Genomic DNA, 21160 nt, shown 5'->3' on the forward strand with positions numbered 1-21160 from the left:
GAGAGGAGAGACTGAGAGAGAGGAGAGACTGAGAGAGAGGAGAGACTGAGAGAGAGGAGAGACTGAGAGAGAGGAGAGACTGAGAGAGAGGAGAGACTGAGAGAGAGGTGGGACTGAGGAGAGACTGAGGAGAGACTGAGGAGAGACTGAGGAGAGACTGAGGAGAGACTGAAGAGAGACTGAGGAGAGAGGAGATACTGAGAGAGAGACTGAGGAGAGAGGAGAGACTGAGAGAGAGGAGAGACTGAGAGAGAGGAGAGACTGAGAGAGAGGAGAGACTGAGAGAGAGGAGAGACAGAGAGGAGAGACAGGGAGAGACTGACAGAGAGGAAGAGGGGAGGAGAGACTGAGAGAGAGGAAGAGTGAGAGGTGGGACTGAGGAGAGAGGAAGAGTGAGAGGTGGGACAGAGGAGAGAGGAAGAGTGAGTGAGAGGTGGGACTGAGGAGAGAGGAGAGACTGAGAGAGGAAGAGGGGAGGAGAGACAGAGAGGAAGAGGGGAGGAGAGACAGAGAGGAAGAGGGGAGGAGAGACAGAGAGAGGAAGAGGGGAGGAGAGACAGAGAGAGGAAGAGGGGAGGAGAGACTGGGAGAGAGGAAGTTGGGAGGAGAGACTGGGAGAGAGGAAGAGGGGAGGAGAGACTGGGAGAGAGGAAGAGGAAAGGAGAGACTGGGAGAGAGGAAGAGGTGGGGGAGAGACTGAGGAAGAGGTGGGGGAGAGACAGGGAGAGACTGAGGAAGAGGGGAGGAGAGACTGAGGAAGAGGGGAGGAGAGACTGAGGAAGAGGGGAGGAGAGGTGGGGGAGAGATGAGTGTTCAAACATGGAAGGAGAGAGAGAAAATGGAGGAAGAGAGAGGAAATGGAGGAAGAGAGAGGAAATGGAGGAAGAGAGAGGAAATGGAGGAAGAGAGAGGAAATGAAAAGTGAGAGGAAATGAAAAGTGAGAGGTGACACTGGGTAAGAAGGAGAGGGGAGGAGAGATGGAGAGAAAGTTGCTTGGGTTTTGATTTGGATAGAGGGAGCGAGAAAGCGACAGTGAGATTGAACCAGGAGAGATGGAGAGACTGAAAAGAGATCTCTCTATTAAAACAACCAAATGGCATTTACATTTACAGTTAGTGAGTCATTTAGCAGACACTCTGATCCAGAGAGACTTACAGTTAGTGAGTCATTTAGCAGACACTCTGATCCAGAGAGACTTACAGTTAGTGAGTCATTTAGCAGACACTCTGATCCAGAGAGACTTACAGTTAGTGAGTCATTTAGCAGACGCTCTGATCCAGAGAGACTTACAGTTAGTGAGTCATTTAGCAGACACTCTGATCCAGAGAGACTTGCAGGAGCGACGAGGGTTAAGTGCTTTGCTCAAAGGCACATTGACAGATGTTCTTATCTAGGCTGTTTGGGGATTCAAACCAGCGACCTTTCAGTTACTGGCCCAATGCTCTTAACTGCTTGGCTACGTGTCATGAGCAGATCTGGGGTCAGTTTTGACATCCTGGATTAGGATAACCCAATGTCATGTATAAACAAAAGTAAGAAGAGCAGATCTGGGGTCAGTTTTGACCTTCTAATGGTTAAGGTCTGAAAGCAGTCAGTTAGGGAACTTCTATATGGGTTTATATATATACTCAAATTACAGTATGCCAATGACTTAATGAGACGCTTTGGGGAGAGATTGTGGGGAATGCTGGGAAACGTTGCTGTGTGGAATGTGCGTGCGCCTGATTGGTTCTTTACGATGTCTTCTTCAAAAGAGATGTCTGCCTCCCCCGTTCTCTGTGTGACACCACACCAGACAGATTATCAAGGCTAGAATTACATTGACCACAGTGATCTAACACACAAATCAAAAAGTCAACTGTAAATCATCTCTTGCTCTCTCCTCTCTCTCTTGCTCTTTCCTCTCTCTCTTTATCTCTCCCTCTCCCCTCTTATTTTTCTCTCTCTCCCTCTCCTCTCTCTCTTTCTCTCTCCCTCTCCAATTTCTCCTCTCCCATCTCTCCTCTCTCTCCTCTCCCCTCTCTCCTCGCTTTCTCTCTCCCTCTCCCCTCTCTCTCTCCTTTCTCCCTTTAGGAGGGTACTAGAGGAGGCTCCTCTGATGACTAAAGCTCTGAGAGAATCTCAGATGAAGGATAAGATGGACAGATACCCCCGAGTGAGTTGTGTGTCAGATACCCCCGAGTGAGTTGTGTGTCAGATACCCCCGAGTGAGTTGTGTGGATGAATGTGTGTTCGCCCGTGTGTGTGTCAGATACCCTTGAATTTCTCCTACATTTACATGGAATCGACCACTAACCTGGAGGTGGATGCCAATAGTGATCCTAAATCTGTTACTAGTAACATTAGCAATATAATAATGTGTGTGTGTGTCCAGGTAGTTCTGAGGGTCCAGTTCCCTGACAGATGTGTTCTACAGGGATTCTTCAGACCTCTAGAGACAGGTAGATCTCTCTCTTTCTCTCTCTCTTCCTCTCTCCCCTTCTGTCTCCTTGTATTAGTAACTATGTGTTGACTCTAGAGACAGCTAGTTGATATCTATCTGACATTAGAATCAAACTGGAACCATAGAGATGTGATGGAATAACCATTAGAATCACACTGGAACCATAGAGATGTGATGGAATAACCATTAGAATCACACTGGAACCATAGAGATGTGATGGAATAACCATTAGAATCACACTGGAACCATAGAGATGTGATGGAATAACCATTAGAATCAAACTGGAACCATAGAGATGTGATGGAATAACCATTAGAATCACACTGGAACCATAGAGATGTGATGGAATAACCATTAGAATCAAACTGGAGCCATAGAGATGTGATGGAATAACCATTAGAATCACACTGGAACCATAGAGATGTGATGGAATAACCATTAGAATCACACTGGAACCATAGAGATGTGATGGAATAACCATTAGAATCACACTGGAACCATAGAGATGTGATGGAATAACCATTAGAATCACACTGGAACCATAGAGATGTGATGGAATAACCATTAGAATCACACTGGAACCATAGAGATGTGATGGAATAACCATTAGAATCACACTGGAACCATAGAGATGTGATGGAATAACCAGGTGGTTTTCAACTGTCCATCCAGTTGCTGCTCTGAGGCTCTTTGTGAAGAGCCACCTGCAGGACCCCCAACTACCCTTCTACCTGTGTGAGTATCTTTACTCTCGCCCTCGCTCTCCGTCTCTCTCTCGCGCTCCGTCTCTCTCTCTCGCTCCGTCTCTCTCTCTCGCTCCATCTCTCGCTCCGTCTCTCTTGCTCCGTCTCTCTCTCGCTCCGTCTCTCTCTCTCTCTCTCTCCATCTCTCTCTCTCTCTCGCTCCATCTCTCTCTCTTGCTCCATCTCTCTCAATCAACTTTATACTGAACACAAATATAAAAGTTACATGCAACAATTTAAACGATTCTAATGAGTCACAGTTCATATAAGGAGATCAGTCAATTGAAATACATTTTAGGCCCTGATTCTGTGGATTTCAGTCAGCACACTCCCTCGACTTGAGACTTCTGTGGATTTCAGTCAGCGCACTCCCTCGACTTGAGACTTCTGTGGATTTCAGTCAGCGCACTCCCTCGACTTGAGACTTCTGTGGATTTCAGTCAGCGCACTCCCTCGACTTGAGACTTCTGTGGCGTTGTGCTGTGTGACAGACCTGCACATTTTAGAGTGGTCTTTTATGTGTAATGATCATGCTGTTTAATCAGCTTCTTGATATGTCACACCTGTCAGGTAGATGGATTATCTTGGCAGAGGAGAAATGCTCACTAACAGGGATGTAAACACATTATTGCAAAACAGTTTTAGTGAAATACGCTTTTTGTGCTTATGGAACATTTTTGGGATATTTTATTTCAGCTCATGAAACCAACACTTTACATGTTTTATATTTTTGTTCAGTATATTTATGAAGCCCTTATTATATCAGCAAGCAATGTAGATGTAGCAGCACAGTGACTAGAAGAGACCGGGAGGGTGGAACCAGCAGGTCTGAGACAAGGTAGCACGTCTGGTGAACAGGTCAGGGGTCCATAGCCGCAGGCAGAACAACAGAACCTCGATTGGCAGCATGACTGGGGAGGGGGACAGCCAGGAGTCCTGAGGCATGGCCCCTAGAGCTCAGGTCCTCAGGGGGGAGGGGAAGGGACAACCAGGAGTCTTGAGGCATGGCTCTAGAGCTCAGGTCCTCAGGGGGGAGGGACAGCCAGGAGTCCTGAGGCATGGCCCTAGAGCTCAGGTCCTCAGGGGGGAGGGACATCCAGGAGTCCTGAAGCATGGCCCTAGAGCTCAGGGGGAGGGACAGCCAGGAGCCCTGAGGCATGGCCCTAGAGCTCAGGGGGAGGGACAGCCAGGAGCCCTGAGGCATGGCCCTAGAGCTCAGGGGGAAGGGGAGAGGGGAAGGGGCAGCCAGGAGTCCTGAGGCATGGCCCTAGAGCTCAGGGGGAAGGGGAGAGGGGAAGGGGCAGCCAGGAGTCCTGAGGCATGGCCCTAGAGCTCAGGTCCCCAGGGGGAGGGACAGCCAGGAGTCCTGAGGCATGGCCCTAGAGCTCAGGTCCTCAGGGGGGAGGGGGAGGGATGGGGACAGAGAGGGAGAGGATAATCTTTCCATCTCTCTCTCTCATTTTGGATATAAAATGATTATTTCCTCTCTTCCAGTCATCGCTCCTCCTAAAACCATTCTGGAGGACCCAACAGCCACCCTCTTCCAGGTAAGCCCCCCCCCCCCCCCCCCCCCACAGGTAAGAGCTCCATGTCTCTAAAGAACAGAATGAAATTGGACTGGTAAACTTTATTTATTGTTGCTCCAATCAGTGTAAAGTATTAATTAGGGTTCTAGTGGGTTTGAAACAGCATGGAGACACATGAACCCTACACAATAATAACACAACACAAGGAATTCTCATGTGCTTTAGAAAAATACATCTCTCTCTCTGTTGCTCTTTTCTCCCCTGTCCTCCTCCTCCTCTCTCTCTGTTGCTCTTTTCTCTCCTGTCCTCCTCCTCCTCCTCTCTGTTGCTCTTTTCTCTCCTGTCCTCCTCCTCCTCCTCCTCTCTGTTGCTCTTTTCTCTCCTGTCCTCCTCCTCCTCTCTCTGTGTCCATTTTCTGCCCTACTGACCTTCACCTCTGTTTGATCTGGGGTGAGGAGAGAGAGAGAGGGAGGAAGACAGAGGGGGAGGGAGAGATGGGGGGGGGTGAAGGGGGGGGAAGTGTCTGATGTGTGAGGTTGCAAGGGTTAGATTCACAGGGAGTGTAGAGATCGCCACGATTACACCCTTAGAAGTACACACCAGTCTGGAGAGAGATTCTGGAGCCATCTCACACAGACAGACACAGACAGACAGACAGACAGACACTTCAATGACTTTGTGTGATGTCACAGAAGGAATGTTCCCCATCCCAGCAGCCCTCTGATAGCAGCCCTCCCCTCTATCTCCCCTGCCTATGGAGACACCAGTGTCTAAGGGAGCATGTTGTGCCCAGGGAGAGAGTGGTGGAATGTCTGTTATCCCGTTGCTACACATTGTTTCTTGTTCAAAGTCTCTAATAATAGTCATTAACAGCTCTGTCCATAATAGAAACCAGAAGGACTGGAGGGAGAGAGGTAGAGAGAGGACTGAGGGGAGAGTGGTAGGTAGAGGCCAGAGGGGGGTGGGGAGAGGACAGAGGGAGGACTGAGGACAGAGGGGGGTAGAGAGAGGACAGAGGGAGGACTGAGGACAGAGGGGGGTAGAGAGAGGACAGAGGGAGGACTGAGGACAGAGGGGGGTAGAGAGAGGACAGAGGGGGGTGGGGAGACGACAGACGGGGTAGAGAGACAACAGAGGGGGGTAGAGAGAGGACTGAGGACAGGACTGAGGACAGAGGGGGTAGAGAGAGGACAAAGCGGGAAGGACAGCATGGAGAGAAGGTTTTGGGGCTGTGTCTATCCTCAGCAGACAGCACTATAGATATTTTTAACGGTCTCTCTGTCTACCTCTCTCAGGTAAACAGTAGAGTCAGAATAATAAGTTAACTCTGTCTGTTTTCACCCTGTAATCACCAGTCTGTCAGTCACTACAGCCATCGGCACCATTTAAACCTTTCACTTCCAGGGCTTGTGATTCAGGGTTGTTGTTTGGCTCTCGCGGTGAAGGTGTTTTCCTAACCGCTCGATGAGCCTTCAGTTAGTGGTCGACTTCAAACTGAACTGTGTGCCGCCATGTTTGGTGACGCTGAAGAAGCTGTTTGAGTGTTAGAAGTGGATTGAAACGGGCATCTCTCTCTCTCTCTCTCTCTCTCTCTCTCTCTCTCCAGGCTGACCTGTTCCCTGCTGCCCTGGTCTACTTTGGCTCTGACGTCAAGACAGGTTTGTCTCCCTTTACCTCGGTTTGGTTTCAACGTGTTACCTTGGATGAGATGGTTCTGAAGGTGTGTTCTCTCTCCACAGAGAGTTACTTAGAGAGACATCTCCTGGATTCCAGTGTCTCGGCCCTACAAGCAGACGAGGCCATTGCTGGGTCAGTCTACTGTTGGCATTTAACAGCCAAACAACAACATTTTATTTGTGTGTGTGTGAGAAGGAGAGGATCAGAACTTCCTGTTGGTGGAACTGCCCCATCGTCGTGGCAACACGGCTTGGCTGTGTTTCCCCGGGCGACGGCTCTATTTTCATGTCACAGTGCTGTCATCATCGGAATCCCTTTGAAGGGTTCCGGCCAAACACACGGACACACCCCCCACCTCCCCCCTCCTCTAAAGATAGAGGCATTTCCCCAATCTGGCCCCACCTGTTGCCCCCTCCACCATCAGTCGAGGACACACACACACACCCCCCACCTCCCCCCTCCTCTAAAGATAGAGCCATTTCCCCAATCTGACCCCCCCACCTCCCCCCTCCTCTAAAGATAGAGCCATTTCCCCAATCTGACCCCCCACCTCCCCCCTCCTCTAAAGATAGAGGCATTTCCCCAATCTGACCCCCCACCTCCCCCCTCCTCTAAAGATAGAGCCATTTCCCCAATCTGACCCCCCACCTCCCCCCTCCTCTAAAGATAGAGGCATTTCCCCAATCTGACCCCCCACCTCCCCCCTCCTCTAAAGATAGAGCCATTTCCCCAATCTGACCCCCCACCTCCCCCCTCCTCTAAAGATAGAGCCATTTCCCCAATCTGACCCCCCACCTCCCCCCTCCTCTAAAGATAGAGCCATTTCCCCAATCTGACCCCCCACCTCCCCCCTCCTCTAAAGATAGAGGCATTTCCCCAATCTGGCCCCACCTGTTGCCCCCTCCACCATCAGTCGAGGACACACACACACACCCCCCACCTCCCCCCTCCTCTAAAGATAGAGCCATTTCCCCAATCTGACCCCCCCACCTCCCCCCTCCTCTAAAGATAGAGCCATTTCCCCAATCTGACCCCCCACCTCCCCCCTCCTCTAAAGATAGAGCCATTTCCCCAATCTGACCCCCCACCTCCCCCCTCCTCTAAAGATAGAGCCATTTCCCCAATCTGGCCCCACCTGTTGCCCCCTCCACCATCAGTCGAGGACACACACACACACCCCCCACCTCCCCCCTCCTCTAAAGATAGAGCCATTTCCCCAATCTGGCCCCACCTGTTGCCCCCTCCACCATCAGTCGAGGACACACACACACACCCCCCACCTCCCCCCTCCTCTAAAGATAGAGGCATTTCCCCAATCTGACCCCCCACCTCCCCCTCCTCTAAAGATAGAGCCATTTCCCCAATCTGACCCCCACCTGTTGCCCCCTCCACCATCAGTTGAGGACACACACCCCCTCCCCCTTCCTCTAAAGATAGAGCCATTTCCCCAATCTGACCCCCACCTGTTGCCCCCTCCACCATCAGTCGAGGACACACCCCCCACCTCCCCCTCCTCTAAAGATAGAGCCATTTCCCCAATCTGACCCCCACCTGTTTCCCCCTCCACCATCAGTCGAGGACACACCCTCCCACCTCCCCCTCCTCTAAAGATAGAGCCATTTCCCCAATCTGACCCCCACCTGTTGCCCCCTCCACCATCAGTCGAGGACACACCCCCACCTCCCCCTTCCTCTAAAGATAGAGCCATTTCCCCAATCTGACCCCCACCTGTTGCCCCCTCCACCATCAGTCGAGGACACACACACACCCCACCTCCCCCTTCCTCTAAAGATAGAGCCATTTCCCCAATCTGACCCCCATCTGCTGCCCCCTCCACCATCAGTCGAGGACACACACACACCCCACCTCCCCCTTCCTCTAAAGATAGAGCCATTTCCCCAATCTGACCCCCACCCGCTGCCCCCTCCACCATCAGTCGAGGACACACACACCTCATTAACCCATCTCCCCCTTTCATCCATCCACTCCTCTCTTTACCGTTCCTCACCTCTCTCTCCTGTCCCTAATTCCACTATTAGCTTCAAAGGGGATGCCAGGGCACCTTCTACCTCTCCCCTACTTCTGTGAGGGAGGGAGGGAGGGAGGGAGGGATATTGACATAGTGGAGGGAAAGAGAGAGAGAGGGACGTTTAAGTTATTGTTAATGTGGCACCCGGGTCAAAGGTGAAATGTTGTTCTGTCAGGAGAGGATGTGTTTGTTCCATCTCCTGGACAGGAAGTCATGCGATAGTGGTGTCATGACCTTTCCTAACCTCTGAGGTCACTAGTCCTGGCCACATGAAAGAGCCTGAACCCCCTGGGGGACACACACCTCACTCACTCACTCACTCAGCTTCCAGAGAGAGATTGGTTTTGAGAATTTAAAGTACAGGAAGTGTGTCTGTTCAGAATACACATCTGATGAAATCCTGTGGACTGAATGCTCTTTCCTCTCCTCCATACCTTTCTCTCTCCCTTCATTCCTCACCCTCTCTTTCCCCCCTCTCTCAGCTGTATGCCCAGGTCTTCGCCCCCCTCTTCCTTCTCTTCCATGGTAACAGAGGAGCCCCTTCCAGACCCCCCCGCGGGGACCAGGGAGATTGAGGAGGAGGAGGAAGAGAAGCCGAACACACACAGCCAGGCCACCAAACCAGTCAGGACGGACACCGGCAAGGTCCCCAAGTGGCTCAAACTGCCAGGTACACTACCAATCAGACCTGTTGAAGGGTTAAAGGGGAGGTCACTCTAAAATGACCTACTATTATCTAACTGATAAAGGGTTAAAGGGGAGGTCACTCTAAAATGATTACCTAAGGGTTAAAGGGTAGGTCACCCTAAAATGACCTACTATTACCTAACTGATAAAGGGTTAAAGGGGTAGGTCACTCTAAAATGACCTATTACCTAACTGATAAAGGGTTAAAGGGGAGGTCACTCTAAAATGACCTATTACCTAACTGATAAAGAGTTAAAGGGGAGGTCACTCTAAAATGACCTACTATTACCTAACTGATAAAGAGTTAAAGGGATAGGTCACTCTAAAATGACCTATTACCTAACTGATAAAGAGTTAAAGGGGAGGTCACTCTAAAATGACCTACTATTACCTAACGGATAAAGGTAGCATCAGCAATTCTCTGACATTGTTAAAGAGTGTGACAGATCTAATTCCACCAGGACGGCAGGAAGCCTCAAGGTCAGAGCGTTGGGCCAGTAGCCAAAAGGTCTGCCGTTGTGCCCCTGAGCAAGGCACTTAACCCCCCGCTCACTCTGTGGATGTCTCGGGGGGGGGGGGGGGGGGGGGGGGGGGGGAGATTAGGATCTGCTTCAAACACATTAACCAATTACACACTGCTACAAACACATTAACCAATTACACACTGCTACACACTGCTACACACTGCTACACACTAAAAGTGTGAAATAGGACAATTATAAGCACCTACCAAATTATTAGAATTGTTTTAAAGGGAGAGTTCATCCTAACATGACTGGATTGGCAATTCCTAGTTGATCTGTTCAGTCTCCTATTTGATGAGACTGTAGTTTCCCTCCTCAGCATGCTGACCCTGTTTACACTGACATAGAGAGGCCACGCTGCTGGGCCACGGGATTATTCACATCCAACGTGCCCTATGGACGTGATGTATAACGGCGCAAGAGGCTGTGATGCTCCCCTTTATTTGACCCTTCATTCATACAACAACTAGACCACACTACCTCCTCTAATGAGATGCCCTGGACTCTGCACAGAGGATGCTGACCAATCACAAGCGGGCTCTCTCACTCTCTGCCATCATACACATGCTGGCCAATCACAAGCGGGCTCTCTCACTCTCTGCATGGCACACACATGCTGGCCAATCACAAGCGGGCTCTCTCACTCTCTGCCAGCATACACATGCTGGCCAATCACAAGCGGGCTCTCTCACTCTCTGCATGGCACACACATGCTGGCCAATCACAAGGGTCCCCTGCTTAAAGTGCCCAGTTAGATGCTGGTGAGGAGAGGGAGGGCTTTACTAAAGACAGTACAGTAGGAGAAACTCTGGGGCTTTACCAAAGACAGTACAGTAGGAGAAACTCTGGGGCTTTACCAAATACAGTACAGTAGGAGAAACTCTGGGGCCTTACCAAAGACAGTACAGTAGGAGAAACTCTGGGGCTTTACCAAAGACAGTACAGTAGGAGAAACTCTGGGGCTTTACCAAAGACAGAACAGTAGGAGAAACTCTGGGGCTTTACCAAAGACAGTACAGTAGGAGAAACTCTGGGGCTTTACCAAAGACAGTACAGTAGGAGAAACTCTGGGGCTTTACCTCAGTGTGTCGGAAACATGAGTTGCTGCTAGTGCTAACGAGAACGCTGCTTCAGCAGGGTGATAGTATTTCAGCACGTCTTCAGTGGGGTGATAGTATTTCAGCACGTCTTCAGTGGGGTGGCAGTATTTCAGCACGTCTTCAGCAGGGTGATAGTATTTCAGCACGTCTTCAGCAGGGTGATAGTATTTCAGCACGTCTTCAGCAGGGTGATAGTATTTCAGCACGTCTTCAGCAGGGTGATAGTATTTCAGCACGTCTTCAGCAGGGTGGCAGTATTTCAGCACGTCTTCAGTGGGGTGGCAGTATTTCAGCACGTCTTCAGCAGGGTGATAGTATTTCAGCACGTCTTCAGCAGGGTGATAGTATTTCAGCACGTCTTCAGTGGGGTGGCAGTATTTCAGCACGTCTTCAGCAGGGTGATAGTATTTCAGCACGTCTTCAGCAGGGTGATAGTATTTCAGCACGTCTTCAGCAGGGTGATAGTATTTCAGCACGTCTTCAGCAGGGTGATAGTATTTCAGCACGTCTTCAGCAGGGTGATAGTATTTCAGCACGTCTTCAGCAGGGTGATAGTATTTCAGCACGTCTTCAGCAGGGTGATAGTATTTCAGCACGTCTTCAGCAGGGTGATAGTATTTCAGCACGTCTTCAGCAGGGTGATAGTATTTCAGCACGTCTTCAGCAGGGTGATAGTATTTCAGCACGTCTTCAGCAGGGTGATAGTATTTCAGCACGTCTTCAGCAGGGTGATAGTATTTCAGCACGTCTTCAGCAGGGTGATAGTATTTCAGCACGTCTTCAGCAGGGTGATAGTATTTCAGCACGTCTTCAGCAGGGTGATAGTATTTCAGCACGTCTTCAGTGGGGTGGCAGTATTTCAGCACGTCTTCAGTGGGGTGGCAGTATTTCAGCACGTCTTCAGTGGGGTGGCAGTATTTCAGCACGTCTTCAGCAGGGTGATAGTATTTCAGCACGTCTTCAGTGGGGTGGCAGTATTTCAGCACGTCTTCAGTGGGGTGGCAGTATTTCAGCACGTCTTCAGTGGGGTGGCAGTATTTCAGCACGGCTTCAGCAGTGTGGCAGTATTTCAGCTACAGGCAAACCGATGTCAACCAAATGCATGTGTTGTGCCAAAAAGTGCCTCAGAGTTGTAGCGACAACAAGAGGCAACACGACGTGTATTAAATCAGTAGAAGAATATCCCCTACTTTACGACGAATGCATGAAAAACAACAACAAAAAACACCTGACAGCAGCCAAGCCCCTCGGCTGCAACCAGCCACCAACACTAGAACAGACAGCAGCCAAGTCCCTCGGCTGCAACCAGCCACCAACACTAGAACAGACAGCAGCCAAGCCCCTCGGCTGCAACCAGCCACCAACACTAGAACAGACAGCAGCCAAGCCCCTCGGCTGCAACCAGCCACCAACACTAGAACAGACAGCAGCCAAGCCCCTCGGCTGCAACCAGCCACCAACACTAGAACAGACAGCAGCCAAGCCCCTCGGCTGCAACCAGCCACCAACACTAGAACAGACAGCAGCCAAGCCCCTCGGCTGCAACCAGCCACCAACACTAGAACAGACAGCAGCCAAGCCCCTCGGCTGCAACCAGCCACCAACACTAGAACAGACAGCAGCCAAGCCCCTCGGCTGCAACCAGCCACCAACACTAGAACAGACAGCAGCCAAGCCCCTCGGCTGCAACCAGCCACCTACGTTAAACAGCCTATTTCTCCACAGTCGCCATCCCAACACTAGAACAGAGTTAAGGGAGAAGGTTAAACATGACGTTTTATACACAAGCTGCTCCTTGCAGTCGCTGGGCTCGGTGCAGTCGCTGGGCTCGGTGCAGTCGCTAGGCTCCTTGCAGTCGCTGGGCTCGGTGCAGTCGCTGGGCTCGGTGCAGTCGCTAGGCTCCTTGCAGTCGCTGGGCTCGGTGCAGTCGCTGGGCTCGGTGCAGTCGCTAGGCTACATGCTGTCGCTAGGCTCGGTGCAGTCGCTAGGCTACATGCTGTCGCTAGGCTCGGTGCAGTCGCTAGGCTACATGCTGTCGCTAGGCTCGGTGCAGTCGCTAGGCTACATGCTGTCGCTAGGCTCGGTGCAGTCGCTAGGCTACATGCTGTCGCTAGGCTCGGTGCAGTCGCTAGGCTACATGCTGTCGCTAGGCTCGGTGCAGTCGCTATTCTAATAACTGATTTTTAAATTTGGTTTCGTATTTACTGAGCACACTGTATGAATTCATATCATCTCATTTTAGTTCTCTACCCTGAACCTTGTTTTAACCATGTCTGGTGGAATTACCAAGTGAAAATCTCAATTCATAATTGCAATATCTGTCCCAAATCAAAAATCACAATTCAACATGTTGGTCCAAATCATGCAAAAGTCACCCACCCTGTTTTCAAACATGAATCCATTGCAGATTTTAACACATTCCTTCACACACACACACACACACACACACACACACACACACACCTAACTACACTCTGAAGGGCCCTCTTTAAAACCACAGTCAACAGGAAGTGTTGAAAAAGAAACATCAGATGAGTCAAAAGATAAGGATGCTGTTCTGGGGGAACGGTACACACACCCCTTTACCCACACATTTATTAGTTCAGGAAGGTTTCGCCTCCACCCCCGGGGGACCTCTGCTGACACGCAGCCCCAGTCAGAGTTCTCCGTTCTGGGCCACATGAAACACTGCGGGCCCCTGTTGTCTGGCGCTCCGGGAGCCTGGGGTTGCTCTGTTGTGGTGGAGCTGGTGGTCGCGGTGCTCCAGCTGTTTTGGTTGTTTTTCTGTTTTGTTTGTGGGAAGGATGGTCTCACTAGTTGTTGTAGTGTTTTCTGGTGGCGTTGGAGCTGTGGCTAGTTGTTGTAGTGTTTTCTGGTGGCGTGGGAGCTGTGGCTAGTTGTTGTAGTGTTTTCCGGTGGCGTGGGAGCTGTGGCTAGTTGTAGTAGTGTTTTCTGGTGACGTGGGAGCTGTGGCTAGTTGTAATAGTGTTTTCTGGTGGCGTGGGAGCTGTGGCTAGTTGTTGTAGTGTTTTCTGGTGGCGAGGGAGCTGTGGCTAGTTGTAGTAGTGTTTTCTGGTGGCGAGGGAGCTATGGCTAGTTGTAGTAGTGTTTTCTGGTGGCGAGGGAGCTATGGCTAGTTGTAGTACTGTTTTCTGGTGGCGTGGGAGCTGTGGCTAGTTGTTGTAGTGTTTTCTGGTGGCGTGGGAGCTGTGGCTAGTTGTTGTAGTGTTTTCTGGTGACGTGGGAGCTGTGGCTAGTTGTTGTAGTGTTTTCTGCTGGTGTGGGAGCTGTGGCTAGTTGTAGTGTTTTCTGGTGGCGTGGGAGCTGTGGCTAGTTGTAGTAGTGTTTTCTGCTGGTGTGGGAGCTGTGGCTAGTTGTTGTAGTGTTTTCTGGTGGCGTGGGAGCTGTGGCTAGTTGTTGTAGTGTTTTCTGGTGGCGTGGGAGCTGTGGCTAGTTGTAGTAGTGTTTTCTGGTGGCGTTGGAGCTGTGGCTAGTTGTTGTAGTGTTTTCTGGTGGCGTGGGAGCTGTGGCTAGTTGTTGTAGTGTTTTCTGCTGGTGTGGGAGCTGTGGCTAGTTGTTGTAGTGTTTTCTGGTGACGTTGGAGCTGTGGCTAGTTGTAGTAGTGTTTTCTGGTGGCGTTGGAGCTGTGGCTAGTTGTAGTAGTGTTTTCTGCTGGTGTGGGAGCTGTGGCTAGTTGTTGTAGTGTTTTCTGGTGACGTTGGAGCTGTGGCTAGTTGTTGTAGTGTTTTCTGGTGGTGTGGGAGCTGTGGCTGGCATCCTGCTCCTCTTTATCAAAGAAGAAAGTCTAATTAAAAAGAAAGAAAGAGAGAGGAGGGGAGGAGACAGGATGGTATTGTGGACTCCATGTGGATGGTCTGGGGGAAGGGATGAAGGGTGGATGGGTCTGGGGAAAGGGATGAAGGGTGGATGGGTCTGGGGGAAGGGTGTATGGGTCTGGGGGAAGGGTGGATGGTCTGGGGGAAGGGATGAAGGGTGGATGGGTCTGGGGGAAGGGTGGATGGGTCTGGGTGGATGGGTCTGGGGAAGGGATGAAGGGTGGATGGGGAAGGGTGGATGGTCTGGGGAAAGGGATGAAGGGTGGATGGGTCTGGGGGAAGGGTGGATGGGTCTGGGGGAAGGGTGGATGGTCTGGGGGAAGGGTGGATGGTCTGGGGAAAGGGATGAAGGGTGGATGGGTCTGGGGGAAGGGTGGATGGGTCTGGGGGAAGGGTGGATGGGTCTGGGGAAAGGGATGAAGGGTGGATGGGTCTGGGGGAAGGGTGGATGGGTCTGGGGGAAGGGTGGATGGGTCTGGGGGAAGGGATGAAGGGTGGATGGGTCTGGGGGAAGGGATGAAGGGTGGATGGGTCTGTGCAAAGGGTGTATGGGTCTGGGGGAAGGGTGTATGGGTCTGGGGGAAGGGTGTATGGGTCTGGGGGAAGGGTGGATGGGTCTGGGGAAGGGATGAAGGGTGGATGGGTCTTGGGGAAGGGATGAAGGGTGGATGGGTCTGGAGGAAGGGATGACGGGTGGATGGGTCTGGGGGAAGGGATGAAGGGTGGATGGGTCTGGGGGAAGGGTGGATGGGTCTGGGGGAAGGGATGAATGGTGGATGGGTCTGGGGGAAGGGATGAAGGGTGGATGGGTCTGGGGGAAGGGATGAAGGGTAGATGGGTCTGGAGGAAGGGACACGCTGTTTAGCTTTCAGTGAGACGTGTCCTGTCTGTCTCCCTGTCTCTCTGTTTCTCTTTATTTTTGCTTGTCTATGTGACTGTCTAACTGGTTGTCTGCCTGTATCCCTCTCTGACTGTCTAACTGGTTGTCTGCCTGTATCCCTCTCTGACTGTCTAACTGGTTGTCTGCCTGTCTTCCTCTCTGTTTAACTGGTTGTCTGCCTGTCTTCCTCTCAGGCAGACAACCAGTTAGACAGTCAGAGAGGAAGACAGGCAGACAACCAGTTAGACAGTCAGTCTTCCTCTCTGACTGTCTAACTGGTTGTCTGCCTGTCTTCCTCTCTGACTGTCTAACTGGTTGTCTGTAGGTCATTATATCAGTTACTCTGATGTATCTCTGACTGTCTAACTGGTTGTCTGCCTGTCTTCCTCTCTGACTGTCTAACTGGTTGTCTGCCTGTCTTCCTCCCTGACTGTCTAACTGGTTGTCTGCCTGTCTTCCTCTCTGACTGTCTAACTGGTTGTCTGCCTGTCTAACTGGTTGTCTGCCTGTCTTCCTCTTTGACTGTCTAACTGGTTGTCTGCCTGTCTTCCTCCCTGACTGTCTAACTGGTTGTCTGCCTGTCTTCCTCTTTGACTGTCTAACTGGTTGTCTGCCTGTCTTCCTCCCTGCCTGTCTAACTGGTTGTCTGCCTGTCTTCCTCCCTGACTGTCTAACTGGTTGTCTGCCTGTCTTCCTCCCTGCCTGTCTAACTGGTTGTCTGCCTGTCTAACTGGTTGTTTATATCAGTTACTCTGATGTGTTTTTTTATTCAACACCAGATTCCCACTTCAGTCCAGAACTCTTCCAGATGCTTCCAGAACAGAACTCTTCCAGATGCTTCCAGACCAGGAATTGTGTCTGCATGTCTATTCTTCAGATTCATCGGCGTCTTGAGCTAAACCATGGACACGCACACACTCCCAGTCTATCCCTCTCCATCATAGTAGTTGTGTGTGTGTGTGTGTGGAGAAGTCAAGAGACTAATGTGTGTTTGTGCCAATATAATTCCAATCCTGGTTTGTCTCAAGATGGTGATGAGTCTGAATAGTTAAACAGAATTCCATGTCTGGAAGAGTCTGTTAACACTTTGATATTCTAGCAAGCTTCCTTCTTAACATAACAGGTTATAATAGGCCTAGCAAGCTTCCTTCTTAACAGTGTATAACGGGTTATAGGCCTAGCAAGCTTCCTTCTTAAGAGTGTATAATGGGTTATAGGCCTAGCAAGCTTCCTTCTTAACAGTGTATAATGGGTTATAGGCCTAGCAAGCTTCCTTCTTAACAGTGTATAATGGGTTATAGGCCTAGCAAGCTTCCTTCTTAACAGTGTATAATGGGTTATAGGCCTAGCAAGCTTCCTTCTTAACAGTGTATAATGGGTTATAGGCCTAGCAAGCTTCCTTCTTAACAGTGTATAATGGGTTATAGGCCTAGCAAGCTTCTTTCTTAACAGTTTATAATGGGTTATAGGCCTAGCAAGCTTCTTTCTTAACAGTGTATAATGGGTTATAGGCCTAGCAAGCTTCTTTCTTAACAGTGTATACTGGGTTATAATAGGCCTAGCAAGCTTCCTTCTTAACAGTGTATAATGGGTTATAATAGGCCTAGCAAGCTTCCTTCTTAACAGTGTATAACAGGTTATAATAGGCCTAGCAAGCTTCTTTCTTAACAGTGTATAACGGGTTATAATAGGCCTAGCAAGCTTCCTTCTTAACAGTGTATAACAGGTTATAATAGGCCAAGCAAGCTTCCTTCTTAACAGTGTATAACAGGTTATAATAGGCCAAGCAAGCTTCCTTCTTAACAGTGTATAATGGGTTATAATAGGCCTAGCAAGCTTCCTTCTTAACAGTGTATAATGGGTTATAATAGGCCAAGCAATCTTCCTTCTTAACAGTGTATAATGGGTTATAATAGGCCTAGCAAGCTTCTTTCTTAACAGTGTATAATGGGTTATAATAGGCCTAGCAAGCTTCTTTCTTAACAGTGTATAATGGGTTATAATAGGCCTAGCAAGCTTCCTTCTTAACAGTGTATAATGGGTTATAGGCCTAGCAAGCTTCCTTCTTAACAGTGTATAATGGGTTACAATAGGCCTAGCAAGCTTCTTTCTTAACAGTGTATAACGGGTTATAGGCCTAGCAAGCTTCCTTCTTAACAGTGTATAACGGGTTATAGGCCTAGCAAGCTTCCTTCTTAACAGTAACGGGTTATAGGCCTAGCAAGCTTCCTTCTTAACAGTTTATAACAGGTTATAGGCCTAACAAGTTTATTAACAGTTTATAACAGGTTATATGCCCAGTAGTTTTTCTGACTGAAAGTCAACATGTTACAGTGATCTGATCAAGGGAAACACATTTCTTTGGACATTTTTCATGGTTGTTAAGACTTGTGTGTCTCAATAAAGTTTTATAAGATCCAACTGTTATTTCCTCTGATATTATGTTTTTATTGTCTCCAGGTAAGAAATGAGGATTGTGATCAGATGACTACGGCTACCATAGAGGGACATACAGAACAGAGCGGACGCCTCAACACACTGTTCCCCCTACCTTTTTATTAACATGAAAGTCCAGGCTCAGAGTGGATTGTGATGTATTCAAACCCGTTGTGAATCCAGTGTGCATTTCAAATAGTTTTACAAGAGTTCAATAACATGAAACGAATGAATAAAGGAGTCTAAAATATCTCCATTGCCAATATGTGGTTGTGTGTTTTCTCTCTGAGTTGATATCAACAGCTAGAACAGTGTATGGTGGTTGTGTGTTTTCTCTCTGAGTTGATATAACAGCTAGAACAGTGTATGGTGGTTGTGTGTTTTCTCTCTGAGTTGATATCAACAGCTAGAACAGTGTATGGTGGTTGTGTGTTTTCTCTCTGAGTTGATATCAACAGCTAGAACAGTGAATGTGGTTGTGTGTTTTCTCTCTGAGTTGATATAACAGCTAGAACAGTGTATGGTGGTTGTGTGTTTTCTCTCTGAGTTGATATAACAGCTAGAACAGTGTATGGTGGTTGTGTGTTTTCTCTCTGAGTTGATATAACAGCTAGAACAGTGCTCAGAACAGAATGAGCTCTATTTCATTGCTACCGTTCTATTGTAACAGGCTATGTATTGTTCTACTGGTTTCTCTCTCCACACACTCGTTGGAAGTCGTGCCAGAGACTCTGCTGTCATGCCACCGACACACACACCTGTCCCGCAGACACCGACACACACACCTGTCCCGCAGACACCGACACACACCTGTCCCGCAGACACCGACAGACACCTGTCCCGCAGACACCGACACACACACCTGTCCCGCAGACACCGACACACACACCTGTCCCGCAGACACCGACACACACCTGTCCCGCAGACACCGACACACACCTGTCCTGCAGACCAACACACACACCTGTCCTGCAGACCAACACACACACCTGTCCTGCAGACCAACACACACACCTGTCCCGCAGACACCGACACACACCTGTCCTGCAGACCAACACACACACCTGTCCTGCAGACCAACACACACACCTGTCCTGCAGACCAACACATACACGTGTCCCGCAGACACCGACACACACCTGTCCCGCAGACACCGACATACACCTGTCCTGCAGACCAACACACACACCTGTCCCGCAGACACCGACACACACCTGTCCTGCAGACCAACACATACACCTGTCCTGCAGACCAACACATACACCTGTCCTGCAGACCAACACACACCAGTCCTGCAGACCAACACATACACACCGACACACACCTGTCCTGCAGACCAACACACACACCTGTCCTGCAGACCAACACATACACCTGTCCTGCAGACCAACACACACCTGTCCTGCAGACCAACACATACACACCTGTCCTGCAGACCAACACACACACCTGTCCTGCAGACCCACACACACACCTGTCCTGCAGACCAACACATATACCTGTCCTGCAGACCAACACATACACCTGTCCTGCAGACCCACACAAACACCTGTCGCGCAGACCCACACATACACCTGTCCCGCAGACACCGACACACACCTGTCCCGCAGACCAACACACACACCCGTCCTGCAGACACCCACACACACACCTGTCCCGCAGACACCCAAACCCACCTGTCCCGCAGACACACCTCCTGCCCAATCCCCAGACACACCTCCTGCCCCATCCCCAGACACACCTCCTGCCCCATCCCCAGACACACCTCCTGCCCCATCCGCAGACACACCTCCTGCCCCATCCCCAGACACACCTCCTGCCCCATCCCCAGACACACCTCCTGCCCCATCCGCAGACACACCTCCTGCCCCATCCGCAGACACACCTCCTGCCCCATCCGCAGACACACCTCCTGCCCCATCCCCAGACACACCTCCTGCTCCATCCGCAGACACACCTCCTGCCCCATCCCCAGACACACCTCCTGCCCCATCCCCAGACACACCTCCTGCCCCATCCCCAGACACACCTCCTGCCTCATCCCCAGACACACCTCCTGCCCCATCCGCAGACACACCTCCTGCCCCATCCGCAGACACACCTCCTGCCCCATCCGCAGACACACCTCCTGCCCCATCCCCAGACACACCTCCTGCCCCATCCGCAGACACACCTCCTGCCCCATCCGCAGACACACCTCCTGCCCCATCCGCAGACACACCTCCTGCCCCATCCCCAGACACACCTCCTGCCCCATCCGCAGACACACCTCCTGCCTCATCCCCAGACACACCTCCTGCCCCATCCGCAGACACACCTCCTGCCCCATCCGCAGACACACCTCCTGCCCCATCCGCAGGCACACCTCCTGCCCCATCCGCAGACACACCTCCTGCCCCATCCGCAGACACACCTCCTGCCCCATCCGCAGACACACCTCCTGCCCCATCCGCAGACACACCTCCTGCCCCATCCGCAGACACACCTCCTGCCCCATCCCCAGACACACCTCCTGCCCCATCCCCTAGCTCTCTGCTTATCGTTCAGGCATCTTGGCTGCCGGTTCTTGCCGTCTCCTCCCGGTAAACAAGACGTTGGGACAGACCGGTGTTGAGTGGCCCGGTTCTACTGTGTCCCTGTTTGACGGATATGACGCGGTGCTGCAAGGTGAGCACACCGATCGTGGCCCCGTCTGGTTCAGTTAAATCAGTGTTGACATCCCACACCCAACTGATGTCTGGGGGTCAAAGGTGACACTAGTGGCTGGTAGAGGGAGAATCTCAATTGCATATTCCTCGTGTCCTCTCTCCTCGTTTCCTCCTCAAAACCCATTGGATGAGGAAGTCAGAGGATCTCCCTTCTGACCTTCTCCAATAGGTTTTGAGAAGGTGAGGAGAGAAAGGAGGAGATTTTCCCAGAGTCTCCACCTTCTTTAGAGGTGTGCTCTCCCTTCTGACCTTCTCCAATAGGTTTTGAGAAGGTGATGAGAGAAAGGAGGAGATTTTCCCAGAGTCTCCACCTTCTTTAGAGGTGTGCTCTCCCTTCTGACCTTCTCCAATAGGTTTTGAGAAGGTGAGGAGAGAGAGGAGGAGATTTTCCCAGAGTCTCCACCTTCTTTAGAGGTGTGCTCTCCCTTCTGACCTTCTCCAATAGGTTTTGAGAAGGTGAGGAGAGAGAGGAGGAGATTTTCCCAGAGTCTCCACCTTCTTTAGAGGTGTTCTCTCCCTTCTGACCTTCTCCAATAGGTTTTGAGAAGGTGAGGAGAGAAAGGAGGAGAT

The 21160-nt window shown here is 50.7% G+C and overlaps 2 protein-coding genes across 2 annotated transcripts in view; both read left to right on the top strand.

Moving 5' to 3' along the window:
* LOC118940024 overlaps positions 1 to 14656 on the top strand; it is a 1007326-nt gene extending 992670 nt beyond the window's left edge. The window contains exon 3 of the mRNA XM_036948115.1: positions 10776 to 14656. Coding sequence (XP_036804010.1) covers positions 11818 to 12903 — 1086 coding nt within the window. The 5' untranslated portion in view covers positions 10776 to 11817 and the 3' untranslated portion in view covers positions 12904 to 14656. The remainder of the gene's footprint in view (positions 1 to 10775) is intronic.
* LOC110495144 (tether containing UBX domain for GLUT4-like) overlaps positions 1 to 18142 on the top strand; it is a 47104-nt gene extending 28962 nt beyond the window's left edge. The window contains exons 10-17 of the mRNA XM_036948023.1: positions 2075 to 2156; positions 2376 to 2442; positions 3117 to 3179; positions 4682 to 4734; positions 6320 to 6371; positions 6453 to 6522; positions 8902 to 9089; positions 17907 to 18142. Of these exons, the coding sequence (XP_036803918.1) occupies positions 2075 to 2156; positions 2376 to 2442; positions 3117 to 3179; positions 4682 to 4734; positions 6320 to 6371; positions 6453 to 6522; positions 8902 to 9089; positions 17907 to 17917 (586 nt within the window). The 3' untranslated portion in view covers positions 17918 to 18142. The remainder of the gene's footprint in view (positions 1 to 2074; positions 2157 to 2375; positions 2443 to 3116; positions 3180 to 4681; positions 4735 to 6319; positions 6372 to 6452; positions 6523 to 8901; positions 9090 to 17906) is intronic.
* Positions 18143 to 21160: the final 3018 nt, after the last annotated feature.

The sequence above is a fragment of the Oncorhynchus mykiss genome, chromosome 17 (assembly GCF_013265735.2).
Source record: "Oncorhynchus mykiss isolate Arlee chromosome 17, USDA_OmykA_1.1, whole genome shotgun sequence".
NCBI classification, from domain to species: Eukaryota; Metazoa; Chordata; class Actinopteri; order Salmoniformes; family Salmonidae; genus Oncorhynchus; species Oncorhynchus mykiss.